Source organism: Pelmatolapia mariae, linkage group LG4 (genome assembly GCF_036321145.2).
Source record: "Pelmatolapia mariae isolate MD_Pm_ZW linkage group LG4, Pm_UMD_F_2, whole genome shotgun sequence".
NCBI lineage: Eukaryota > Metazoa > Chordata > Actinopteri > Cichliformes > Cichlidae > Pelmatolapia > Pelmatolapia mariae.
Genome location: NC_086230.1, coordinates 29,595,391 through 29,609,567, shown reverse-complemented (window position 1 = coordinate 29,609,567; position 14,177 = coordinate 29,595,391). Strand labels below are relative to the sequence as shown.

Genomic DNA, 14,177 nt, shown 5'->3' with positions numbered 1-14,177 from the left:
TTCCTGCCACTGTTAGAGATAATTGGCACTCCATAAACACATGATAATTGGACTGCTTTGATCCCTGCAATTTCTCACTTCTTGGCCAAAGAGGCACAGCAGTTCTGTCTCATGTTTACCACTAGTCTTTATGTGGCAGCGAGAGGATAGAGAGAGTGAAACGGGGGAGAGAGAGAGAGAGATTCTGTTTTCTTCTGAAGTGTTAAAAGCTCCCTGCAGGCATTACTTCCTGCATCCAGCCTCTTTTGCCATTGTTTCTCCGCTGCTTATGGCCATGACTCATAACAAACTTTCTCTTTCGCACACACATTCACACACGCAGAGCTTAATCATGTTGTGAAAGTCTTCAAATAATCTTGTTTCTCCTTGTTTGTCCGTGTGTCTTCTTTTCCAGAGAGCCAGAGGGCGTATCGCTTTGTCCAGGGGAAGGACTGGGGTTTCAAGAAGTTCATAAGGAGGGACTTCCTGTTGGATGAGGCCAACGGTCTGCTGCCTGATGACAAACTAACTCTTTTCTGTGAGGTAAGAGGTGGAACTGTTCATTAAAACTCATGTTGTTTGTTGAACTAATTTCACTGTGTCTTCATTTTTAAGCCTTCCCAGTAGAAATTCACAGTACAGGCTGTACCTCCAAAAATGAAAATCCTTATCATCAAAATGATTGTTCATGAAATGGGATATTTCAACATTCACATCATATTCTGAGCTGTGTTTTTATTAGTTGAGCTATTTGGATTAACCCAGAATATATCATTTTTATTAAGTCAAACCTATAATTATTTTTTTTGCTGAAATACCTGCATTTCCTGTGTTTTGGTGGTTTTGCCCACAAGTGATCACAACTCCTATTTCACTGAGTTGTTTTTCATCACTACTACTTATTCTATGTCCCTCTTAGTTAATAATGTATGTTTTTATTGGTACTACATAGCCTCTGGGTTTCTCTCTTTCATCACTAACATACGAGCTGATTGTCATTCATCCTGCATGGTGGCTTGGCTCCGATTCCTCTGATCCAAATCTGGCTGCTGCTCCTCATTGAAAATTCCCTTGTTGTTTTTCAGCTGTAACACAGGGGGCAGCAGAGGTCAACTGTCCTCTCTCTCGTTCTCCTCTGCTACTCGTAATGGAGCCAGGGAGCAGAGAAGAGGTTAAACTTTCCGGATATGTTAATGCCTTACTTGTAATGCATGCACCCATAAATGTTTAAAAAGCATGGCAGTGGCTGTTTAAAACAATTCTAATTAACCCTGCGGGTATGGAGGGGAGCATGTCTTGAAGTTTTCTCTTTTTGTAGCGGTGCAGTGTGCAAGTCTGTTTAAAGTGTTTCCAAACCGGGCTTATCGACAGAGGGGTAGGAGGGGCAGTTCTGCTTCTCCAGAGCCATGAGGGAGGGGGTAGAATTGAGTGTGTGTGCGCGTGGTATCGTATACATATTGTGTGTGTGTTTGGTGTGCCTCGTTGGGACGTAATTTTGAGGATGAGACTGTTTGCTGGAGAGGATGAGGAGGAAGAGAGAGGGATTAGTTTCCTTGAAGGGCCCTCTTTTGCTGAATTCATCCACTCTCCTGAAAGGAAAGAGATGGGGTTGCTGGTTCAAGTCCGCGGTGTCCACTTCCTCCCCCGTAAATATCTGTTGCACTGCTGTAATTAGCCAGCTCCGCTGATGAACGAGCAGGACGGTGAAAATTTATATAGCACATTCTATACATAAGAGAAAAAGTGCCATATATGAAAATTAGATAAATGGAAGATGGAGAGATTGGAAGTTTTCACCATCATCAGCATAATAGCAACCATTTTTTTTTAAACTCTAGAAACATTTGGAAGAATGGCCCTAGGTGACCTGAGAGGCACACAGAGTTTATTTTCTCAGAGAAAGTCAGAGATGTGATATATAGACAGGCAGCAGTGTTTTTAGAATCAATTCAGAAAGAAAAAAATACTGCAAAGGAGTGTGTTATTCGAAAAAGGGCAGTCTGTGGGGTGTTTTGTGCGGTAGTGATGAAATTGCCAATATTGAGGGGAGTGGTAGTATTTTTCACCAACATGTGTGAAGAATGGTTGGCAGAGTTAGTTACTGGGTGGAGCATAGTGGGTGGATGATGGTAAGAAAGTGTGGACGGGTGTTTGAATCTCTTTTTCTGGTCTTTTTCCATGTGAAAGTGATGCCCAGTGTTTACTGTCAGAGACCTGGCTCCACTTTCGTCCAGATGGTCCCATCCTGCATCTGAGAGAGCCCCATCGCCCCAGAGCCCAGCCCGCTCCCTCTTCTCTCTTCTCTCATCTCTTCTCCTTCCTCTTTTCCCCCTCTATCTTATCTCTCATTCAGACCCAATCTCCTCCTCCTCCTTTCCCTTTTCCTTTCATGTCTTGCTGCCTCCCACTTGGAGCATCACAGTTTCTTACTTTTTTCTCCTCATTCTACCTTCACCTCTGCTTCGTATCCCTTGCCTCTCCCGTCTGCTGAGCTTCTCTACTTTTACTTCCTTCCTCTTTTCCCTCCCTTAATTCTTCCTCTTTTAGTATTTCTAGTAGAGTGTCAGAGGCAAAAAGGCTATGAAAAGAAGCCAGATTAAGGTTGGAGGGGGGAACTGACTCAGCCGCTCCTCCTGACCCCCTGGTCTTTCTGCTCAGTTCAGTTGCCTCCAGAGACATTAGTAATTCAAATTTAACACAGTGAAATCTGTCTATGTCTGTCGATGTGTCATGTCAGAAAGTGCCTAAACAATAGCTGATGTGTTTTCTCTCTGTCGCTTCCTTTGTCTCCATCTCTTTTTGTCTTTCTATCCCTGCCAAACCACTGCAGACACCTTGCAGGTATTTAATGAGGAGATAGCTCCCATTAAAGGTGCTGCGTTGGCTGTCAAAAGAGAGCATGAGGGACAGGGGGAGATAAAAAGGAGGGGAAGAAGGCACAGAGAGAAGAGACTGAAGGAAAAGCCTTGTGAATGTGGGCACAATGGGTGGCATCAAGCCGCAGGGGTAAAGAACAGATGAAGATGGAAAAATAAAGACGATAAAGGACAAAAACAAAAGGCCAAGATTGGATTTGGAGTTGTTGTTTTTTTTACCTTCATTTTGCTTCCTCCTCCTTTAATGGGATGCTGAGGTAAGGGAGGTTAAACCCTCTCTCTCTGTAACTCACCTTCTCCTCCCCTGTCAGCACCACGGGTAACCTCTAGCTCTAAGGTCAAACCACTGCTTATCCTATTGTTCATGCTACAGGTAATGCAGATGCTTAAGAGAAATTTTAGAGTAATGCCAGACTCACTTGGGAGGACCAGTGGCTCCTCAAAAAAACAACAAAAAAACCCCCAGCAACTTTGGGCGGCCGTTATTTGCCTGCTGGCAGAGTCGTGTTGACTGACAGTGTAAGAGTTAGTCAGAAAGTCTGTTTTGATTGACTAAAGGGGAAAGAAGAGGTTGTTTTGGAAAGTTTGTAGTGAAACGTACCTGTCAGTCATTGTAAATTGGCCACTGAAAAGCAGAGGCACAGTGGTCCCCTTTTACTCCATTAGAACTAGAGTCACAGAACGAAGGTTGCTGCACAGGTATGGTTTATTTCTCCTTCTGTCCTGTCTGCTGTGGCTTCAGGGCCTTATTCCAGGAAGTGTGTTCAACAAACTCTGAGTTTATTTTTAAACTCAAAGTTCAGCAACTCTGAGTGTCCTGCTCCAGTATGGTGGGTCAGAGTAAGTTTCGACAGCTCTGAGTATTTTCTTCCTGAGTTAAGCATGTGCACGACTAGAGAAAGAAAGCCATCATCGGACCTCCATTTTAATCCATCGGACCAAAAGAGTGTGCACCATGAGATTTAGCTTGTATAGCTCTATCATAAACACAGACGGAATAAAAGTTTGATACAAAAATAATAATTTTTTAATACTGGTCAACTTGAATTTTCAATAGAAGCTGGAATCCCTATTTCAAATTTCAACCTGCCAGGGACAAAATGCAAGTGAAAAAAATGACAGAGAAACAGATAAGACAGTTTACTAATTGACCCGTGACATTAGTTATCCAGATAGAAATAAACTCTGGGGTGGATCCACCCTCCAGGCAGTTTTTTAAAATTATATAAATAAGCTTTTTTAAATATTAAGTAAATGTTTAATAGGTTTCAATAAGTGTTAAAATGTAAAATCTGACGTAATAATTGACTTCATCCTTAAATTAGCATCTTACAACAACAACAACAAACTTTATTTATAGAGCACATTTAAAAACCAGCGGTATACCAAAGTGCTTAACATAAGAGACAGAGAAGAACACAAGTATTATAAGGCCTTAGCAAAGTATCAAATATACTCACAGGTCAATGCCACTAATACACAGGGGTAATATAAAATGCATATCAAAATAAAAACATAGTAAAAGCACAAGCCATAAAAATATGTATAAGAAAAAATTGAGTAAATCTAAAAGTCGGGTGCGAGCATTAACAAGCGGGAAAGGCAAGATTAAACAAATAGGTTTTTAACCGTGATTTAAAAGATTGGATGGAATCAGACGCCTGGATCACAATCGGAAGGTTATTCCACAACTCTGGTGCAGCCAGGGCAAACGCCCGATCACCTCTAGATTTCAGCCGAGATCTAGGCTGCACCAAGAGTAGCTGAGTAGATGATCTTAATGCTCTGGCAGGAACATACGATTTAAGGAGTTCCTTAAGGTAGCTCGGTGCTGTGTTGTTGGTAATTTTAAACATAAGCAGCAGTATTTTAAATTGGATACGGTATTTTATGGGTAGCCAATGCAGATCAGCTAGGACAGGAGTGATACAGGCAAACTTCCTGGTTCTGGTCAGAATGCGTGCTGCTGCATTTTGGACTGTCTGCAGTCTATGAAGGAGGGCAGAATGAAGACCAAAATAAAGTGAGTTGCAGTAATCCAGCCTCGAGGTCACAAAGGCGTGGATGAGCTTTTCCAGGTCCTTATGCGGAACATACTGCCTAGCCTTAGAGATGAGACGGAGTTGGTAGAAACTAGATCGAACTACAGCAGACACTTGTTTATCGAGTTTGAACGAGCTGTCAAGCAACACGCCCAGATTGCTAACTGTCAGAAAGGGAGCTGGTAAGGGAACCAAAGGCATTACTGATTAGCACTTATGTTAAGTACTGTGATTTTCAAGTTTGTGAAAATAAAAACTTCTGCAGTTGATTTGCTCTGCATCGAGCTTTGACAGCGAGTTTATGAATGAGGAATCGAAACCACAATCAGTTGGTTCAGGTACAGCAGGAGGAGAGTAGTCAAACTCAGTTTGTTGAAGAAAACCTGCCAGCAAGCAGGTTAAGTTCAGAGTCTGTTAACTCAGTAACCAGCTCAGAGTTTAGGTTAACTCTCTTTCTGAAGCAGAAAACTGGAGTTTTGTCGTCTCAAGATTAAAAAATTCAGATTTGTTAGCTTAAACCAGCTTCCTGAAATAGCGCCAGGAGCAAAATACAGGATGAACCACAACAGCATCTGTTTCCACCATGCAGAAACTGTACATTTTCTCTGTCTTAACCTTGGATAGAGATGAGCCAGTATGTAATATTTTTGACCTTTTTTGTTGTACACACACAAATTTCTTTATTGCTAACATTGTGGTCAAAATGTCAAATCTTAAAAAGACAAATGTAATTTTAGAAAGGAAAACGTGTCATTGAAAAACAGGATCCAAGTGTGAGAACCAAACTGGAACCTATTGATTCCTTTTTTTTTCCATCCACAATCAGGGTTTGTATTTTGCCCCTGCAACAATCACTTCAATTCACTGGGGAGTATGCAGAGGGAAAATGACTGTTGATAAAACCTAGATTGGCATTGATTTTACTTTCCATTCAAGCACCAACCACTCGTAAACTTGAGAACTACTTCATATTTGGCGGCTGTCTGATTTAGACATAAATTAACCGCTAAGCTGGAGATGAAGTTTTCAGATGGGGACATTTTTTCAGGTTCTGTAAACATCACTGGAAAGTGCCACAGAGAAAAGAGAAAAAGCAAGTTTGTTTAATAAGTTAGAGCTTCTTTATCAGCAGTGGAGTGACGTATTTCAAACTGAAACAGAATATGTATGGGGGTGGGTTTAATTACAAGAAGATTCTAAATCATAAATGTGGGCTGCTTAGTAAATATAGCATAGAAGAAAGCTGCAGAGAGATAAGAAGTGAAAAGGAGTAGAGGAAGAGCATAGCCAAACCACACTGTTTGATCCAGAAGAGGAAAATTAAATTGGTAAAACAGGCTATGACCACAATTTTTGAAAATTGGAAGTTTTTCTAAATGAAAACCCCAAAACACCCTTCATAATATGATAGTACAGTGCTGGCTGCCGTGGTCTTCAAGCTAGCGCTGAAGATGGCTCATGTGTTGCATGTTGGGTAGAGCATTCCATAATTGGATACATTTATTCATGGCCACCTAAGATGTTTACTAGAGATGTTCAAAATGACAATTTCAGTTTATTTCAACCTCATGTACTTCCAATTACTGTGGTCATGTGACTTTGTGACTGTATATTTAACCTCTATTGTGAAGATATGACAGGTTTGTGTGCACACAGCAGTCTACTTGCATGCTAGAGTTTGACTGTTGCTGTGGTCAGTGTATCAGTCTTTACTATATGCTGAGGAAACTTATCTAAATACAATGGGCAGAAAAAATTCATGGATCATTAACAGGATTAAAGTTTGATTAAGCTTGACAGTTGGTCACATTGTTGGATCCAGAGAACTGGAAGATGGCGACAGAGGCAGAAAAACAACAGGAATGCCTGGAAAACAAAGCATCATAAAAACCTTGTTTCTGTGCTCAGTACTCCCACGTTAGGAAGAAAACAAAAGCAGTCACAGTCAGACTGGGCTCCGATGAGGCCAGAATTGGAGAATCTTGGTGTTCCTGAATGATTGAGACACTAAAAATGAATCATCAGCTTTGATAAATGTTCTGACTGGATTGACTGAGCACTCAGCTCTCCTTGTGGTCGCTGAAAATATTGGTGCAACCTGATGGACAAGGTTTATATTTTATTACAAAGCCAAAATGAAAAGGAAAAAGAAGTCCAGAGAGCAACTAATGACTTACAAATAGAAATATAATGACCTGCGTATGATTTCTCATAGCCAGTGCTAGCCATGAAAAGCTACGAAAAGAAGATTTTCTTCCCATGCAGAAATGAACCATTTTATCTAGTTTGTTACTACATGTCCAATGCACAAGTTTCTTCAGATTTATGCTCAAACTTTTGAGACTTAAAGCCACAAAAGCAACATTAATGGGAAAGATACTCAAGCAAAAGGGCAGAGGCTTAGAAGCAGGAAAGACCTAGGCTGAAATAATTTTTCAAATCTAAAGGTTAAGTGTCTAGTAGTAGTAATAGTAGTAGTATCATAGTATAATAATACTGTTGTTGTAATTATATATATATTTTTTTATTATCATCATTTACAAAACTATACATGCAACTTTGCACAAAATTTCATGCACTTTTGTGTGAGTCATAAAACGGTAATGAGTTCATATGTGAAGCTCAGCACTTGCATGTGTTACCTGGAAGATGGTTCAGTGTGTTGTCTGTTCTTTTTCTTTTCTTGCTCTTGATAACTTTAACTCCTGCAGAATAACTATTTTTGATGCGATTTACAGTATAATAATATTTTGTGACTTTGGCCATAGCTAGAGTAAAAGCCCTTTCTTCAAGGCTCCTCCAGTACACCTCTCCTAGGGTGGGAGAATAAATGAGTGGGGTGCTGATGTTCAGCTGTTTCCTCCTCTTCCTCATGGTGTTAGTGCGGTTCGCCTCTCCCATCGGTGGGTAAGCACTTTGCCGGGTGACAGCACCCATCCTTCACAGGGCCCTGCCATATGCTGTGCTGCTGTCAGAGGAGACGACTGCAGATGCTCCAGCTGCTCTCTCCCTGCACACTGAACAAGACGGGCATGCACACACTCACACATGAGCAGCACTTGGTTCAGGATAAAGAGGCAGCGGTGGGAGACACAAGGAAGAAGAGGCGTGGGAGAAAGGATGCACAGAGAGAATTGTTTTTTGTTAGGCAAAAGGGAAATGAGGTGAAATATATTTGTATAGTTCTGTGTTTTTTAGTAGCTAAATGGTGTAAATTTGGATTTAATCAAAGACTGATATGTAAAACTGCTGATTGAAGGTGAAACAACAAAGCAAACAGAGTGCAAGCTTGACCCCCCTCTGTCTCACAATGTGACTTGAGCCACAGTGGATCCTTTAATAGATACTGTCTTTGCAGTGCTTTTGCACTAACAGCACATAAATATTCTTTCATTTCCCATCAAAAGCACTTTGCTTCTCCCAGAGTAAAGACTGCAGAAAATTGAACAAACAGGCAACTTTTGCCTGTTTATTTATTTTCTTTGTCCAAACATTTCCTTCAAGCTTCTTAGATCGGGCATCAGAGTCTCAAAGCTATCACTTTGGTGTCTGTGATCTTCCAGCAGAGAAAACAAAGCTACTTAAAAGGAGACCCAAATGGCTGGTTCTCATAGACTGAAAGCAGAGGCTCATGCTCGCAGCTAGTGGTGTTACTGAGCGTGTGTTGGTTATGTGTGTGTGTGTCTGTCTGTGCGTGCATGTGTGTAGAGGAACTGCGTCTGAGTGTGTGTCTGTCTGTGTGTGCCTGTATGTGTAAGAACAAAGTTGGCTTGGCTCAGCACACTTGGCTGTGAATCAGGACCTGAGCCATGATACTCGTTCAACAGCTTGACTTCAAATCATGCATGAAATATGCCTCTGTCTGTGTAGATTCACCAAAATACCACCGTGTCAGTGGCAGGGCAGTAGGTATGTCTATGAGCAGAGTCACAGAAATTCACACAGCTGGATCCCTGCACACAGCCAGTGAAGTGACCACTGTAAGACCAGGATGGATACCTATAGTTAATGTTTTGTGAAAACTTTAACTTTCTTGGCTTAACTCTGTAGTGTGCTGCTGGTCGGAATTGGAAAAGAAGAGCTACTGTTGTGTTTGGCCAAAAACTAATTATTCTTACCTTGGATTAAAACAGCTATCAATAATCCAGCTTTTCCCATTATGCAATGAGCAACAGCATTCTCATTTTGTGCTACACCTGGCAAAGTAGTTTTCCTCATTTTCCCACATTTCCTTTAGTAAATGTGATAATGAGTGTTCAGCATATTTTTGTAACATTTAGAAATAAACTCAGAAATGCCCGAATATATTTATATTTTGTTATATTTGATATCATGTTGTTGATGGAAAAATGCCCTGAGCTTTCAGTGGACTGTTGGGTAGTCTGTGGTTTTTTGTTTTTTTTTTGTTTGGCTACTGAGGGTGCATTAAAAAAACAAACAATGTATTAGGCTTGTACTTGTTTGGATTCTTTTGCCTTCATAATTGGTTTAGTTCTTCTTGGCATAGAGACAACAAGTTGCTGGAAACTTTCTCAGAGATTTTGGTCCATATTGACATAATGGCATGATGCAATGTGCTGTTCTACCACATCCCGAAAGTGCGGTCTTAGATTGATATTTATTAACTATAGAGGTCATTTGAAAGTAATCACCAGAAGACACATGCACTTTAATGAAAGGGGATGCGCGTAGTCAGCACTATCATGATCCTCAGTTGACACTAAGGGGCCCAAACAAAATATCCCCCACACCCATACAGCACTACCCCCAGCATGAACCATTGATACACGGCAGAATGGATTTATGCTTGCATGTTTTGTTTTGTTTTTTTTGCCAAATTCTAACCATATAAAAGCAGAAATCAAGCCTCGTCAGACCAGGCAGTGTTGTTCCTCTCTTTGATTGTCCAGTTTTGCTGAGCCTGTGCCAATTTTAGCCTCAGTTGTCTGCTCTAAGTTGACAGAAGTGGCACTTGGTGTGATCTTCTGCTGCTGTAGACAATCTGCTTTAAGGGTTGACGTGTTGTGCATTCAGAGATCCTCAGCTTTGGTGGGTATTTGAGTTACTATTGCCTTCGTTTCAGCTCCAAACAGTCTGTCTATACTCCAGCATTTTCACCCTGAGAACTGGGTATTTTCTCCTCTTTGGATCAGTCTTTGTAAACTCTGGAGCTGGTTGGAAAGAAAATCTCAGTAGATCAGCAATTTCTGAAAAACTCAGACTAGGCAGTGTGGCACCAAGAAACTTGCCACATTCAGAGCCACTGAAATCACCTTTCTTCTTCCCCCCCATTTTTTTGCTTGGTTTGAACTATAGCTTGTTGTCTTGACCAAGTGTGCAGCCCTAAATGCATTGAGTTACTACAATGTGAATGGCTGATTAGATATTTGTGTTAATTAGCAGTTGAACAGGTGTATTTAATTAAGTGGTCGGTGAGTGTGTAAACTAATATTAAAGATATTAATATACGTGTTAACATACACATTAAACAAAGATTCAAATATTGAGGTTAATCTACTTTATGTGCACGTGATCCCTGTTAGCCAAAAGCTCCAAACACTGTGTCTGACCGTCTTTTCTTAGCTATGTACAGTGTCAGTGAGAGGAGATATCTCTAACATGACTTTTTTTTTTCCGCACAAAGCCCCACTCATATGCTGTTGAAATCTTTTGTTTGTGAGGGGCAGCTGGTTCAGAAGAAAGGTATCATAAAGGGAGGGTGGGGAAGGAAATGAAATGGCTTATTTCAGACAGAGGATGAACTGACTGGCTGCAGCAGGAGTTGGTATAAGATAGATAAGGTATATTTTAAACTGTGAATCATTTAAAGCTGCTCTAGTATCGTATCTCCAAGAATAATAAATGACATAATAGGTCACCTTTAACCTCCTAGGACCTGCCGTCCACATATGTGGACATCACATTTTGGGTTTAGACCAAAATACTAAATTTTGCTCTACAAGGGCCTGATATCCACTTACGAGGACATTATACTGCTACTGTTCTAACAAAATTTTAAACGAATATCCTCATATGTGACTCTTATTTTTCTTAAAAACAAAAATAAGGTAAAAAAAAAAATCTGGTAATTCTTTGTTTTTACATTCATTGGGCCCCAATGTGACCAAATATCAAAGAGAAATTAAAAATGCATGCCGTGGAAGAGTTCGGGTCTTAGGAGGTTAATGAAAGTGTGGTTTCTACTGCTAACAATCTTATGGCACTACGGTCTTGCATAGTAGGAGTAACCACAAGCTATATCAAAAACAGCTATAGTGGTGTTTTTGTTGTTGTGTAGCAGTGTTCTTTGTCTGATTGGGGCTCGTGTCTATAGCTGCTCAGACTAGTCATCCAGTAGTTAGTGGTTGGTTCTTTTTTTCCTAAGTTTTCTGCAAACAAAACAGAAATAAAATTAATTACTCTTTGTTCACCAAAGGGAAGACCGAGCAAACACTGGAAATATAAGAGCTTCCATTAAATCCTTATGGGTAGAATAAGGAGGTTAAAAAACAATGATCAGCTGGGAGGAAGTGAATAGCCTTTAATTAAAGAAGGTGGTGGTTTTAGCTGTCGCCTTCCTGTGAACAGTGTTTATTTCTGACTTTTGTTTAATAGCTCTGGGATTTAGGGCTATGTTTGTTTAATGGTGTCAGGACCAAATCAGATTCCTCTATTATTCTCCGGTTTAATCAGTTCTGTCACCTGTTGCAGCTGCCAGAGGGCCACTAACTCAGACTCATGTATTAGACTGTCTCCAAACTCCAACATCCTGCCATTGCGCTTTGTTTTTTTGAGTTTTGTGAGCAATAAAATCTAAAAGTAGATGCAGGGAATGAGTAAGAGAGCTGCAGAGCGGGTCTGTGACATCAAGCCTGTTTACTCTAGCTGGTTAGAGAGTAGAGAGCAAGTTGCACATTATAAAAAGATGGTGATGAATTTTTGTGCTTAGGGGTTCAAATGACAATTTCAAAGATCACAGATCTTTTGAGAGTTTGTCGATGAAATGAGTAGGTGTACATGATGAGTGTGTATTTATGTTGTTTATTGAAAAATACTGGAATTGCATGCACTTTGTTATTAGATTTATTCCTCAGATAGCATGCACTCACCTCGTTGTTGCGTCTTAAAAATCTATTATAAAATGCGTAATGTGCAATATTTTCCTCTGACATTTGATTCAGGTTCAATTGCAATCAAATTTCCATTAAAAATGTAAATAACAGATAAATGAAATTCTGAAGTATGGCTTAATGAAGCCATACCTGTGCTTTTCCTTTAACTAACTCGTAATACATTTGTAATGATTTATTTAAACACATTTGTTCCACTGAAGCAGTAGAAACACAACTAGTAATGAATCCTCAGAATAGCAGTGTGTTTGATTTGAAACACAGCGGTGATATAATGTGGGTAATGCTGTAAAAGATGTTTGTCTGATTTAATTTGTTAATGCTTCTGTAGTTACCTCCAGAGAGATCAATAGTAGGTTTTTAGTGGCCCCAGGCAGCCAGATTTGGATCACTGTCAGCCATTTAGTATGGTGTGGTTGCCACTGTAGGAAGCACTTTTCATGTCTATTCAGTGCTTTCAGTGTATAATCTTTGTCAAGTCAAATGAGTGTGCTAGAGCTGCATTACATCGCACTGTCACATCTAAAGGCAAAAGTGAGGTGTGGAATAAAACAGTGAAATGATTGAAAAAAAACAATATATGACACTCAACAGAACTGACTTTATACTTAAAGAAAAATAAAGTGTATCATTGTGAGAGTACTGATACTAAAAGACAGACTGATTGGGAGCAACACTGATCTAATAAATAGAGGAGGATGGAAAACATGCAGTAAATCAGGTTCTGGTTTCATTTAATGCAGTTTTCCAAATGTGGAACTGTTATCTGCCTTTTTTCCCCCTCAGTGGCGGCAAATGACCCAAAACTTGCAAATGTGTGATTTCAAATGCATTCAGCAACAGCCTCACACTGATATTTTTAATTTGCATAATTAATAAGGCACAATGGTAACATTTCCTCTGTATGTGTGTGTTGCACACATACAGACGATTAAAAATAACATCTGTGTTATGTAAATTGCTTTCAGACGATCTTGGTATCAGGTTTTATTTTCGAAATATGGACATAATTGTTCCAATTCCAAACAATTAAAATAAGGCTACCATTTTGGCAGCGGCTCGTTGCCAAACTGGCAACCATTTCTGAACCATTTACTGTCAGACTGTGCTTCTGCCTGCAGAGATGGACAGAATTTGTTTTTCCCATTATGTTCATTGGGTTTTTTTTCTTAGAAGAATGACCCAAAAAGTTAACAAATTTAAGCTGTTGAATAATTGTGCAAAACATCCTCCTTTAACAGGTTATTGTTTAACATACCACATAACAAATACTCTTAAGTCTAAGACTTGTTTTGTTTATCGAATGGCATCCTTAATGATCTCAGAAGTAAAGAGTTTGAAAGATTTATATTTGATTATGATGTGCCGAATCGGAAGGAGTGTCATGAAAATGTGTGGTGAGGACGTCTGGGAGAAAGCAGCATAAAGGAATTCTATTTTGCATAGAACTAGTGGATATTTATTCTCATCCTGAGTGCTGTCTGTCTAGATAGCACCTCTTCAGGTTAGAAGTGTGCCTTCACTCAAAGCAGGTCATTAAAACTATGTTATGTGGAAAGTCAAATAATATTTATGCAAATTATCTATGGTAAAAAATAACAGAAAGAAGAAGGAAATTACACTTTTTAAAATAATACATCAGCAGCAGGTAGTGTCCTGTCATATGTGTGAGAAAGTGTGTAGTTTGCTGAGGTGAGTGTATGTATGCATGCATCTGTCCATATGTCTGTCTGCTTCGTCCGTCATCTCGGCCCGTGTTTACGTGTTTGTGAATGCAAAGGACTGCACCGAGAAAATGAGTCTTGGCAGGTAAAGGAACAAGTGTTCCAGAACTTAATGAATTTCATTTGATTTGAATCTCTTTTTTTTTCCTTTTTCAAACTATTTCACGCATGGCAAAACACTGTAAATCCATAAACAAACACATAAACAGGCAGAAAAAGATTGATGCATTATGAATAAATCATCTGGGTGCTGAAACTCAATATTAACTCTGCGTTGCCTGGAGGGTTTAGAATGAGATTCATCTTGATGTCTGAGGAACTAACTGGGAGGCAAGCGCTTTAGTAAGTACTTATCTCTGGAACTTAATTACCAAAACAAATGATGATTGTGGTGATATAGCTGCAATGATTCTTCATTACTGTTAT

General features: G+C 39.8%; 1 protein-coding gene across 2 annotated transcripts in view; it reads left to right on the top strand.

Annotated features, from left to right (window-relative positions):
• spop (speckle type BTB/POZ protein) overlaps positions 1-14,177 on the top strand; it is a 100,038-nt gene that overhangs the window by 63,330 nt on the left and 22,531 nt on the right. For both annotated transcript variants that reach the window (XM_063472345.1, XM_063472347.1), the window contains one exon: positions 395-522. In XM_063472345.1, the coding sequence (XP_063328415.1) occupies positions 395-522 (128 nt within the window). The remainder of the gene's footprint in view (positions 1-394; positions 523-14,177) is intronic.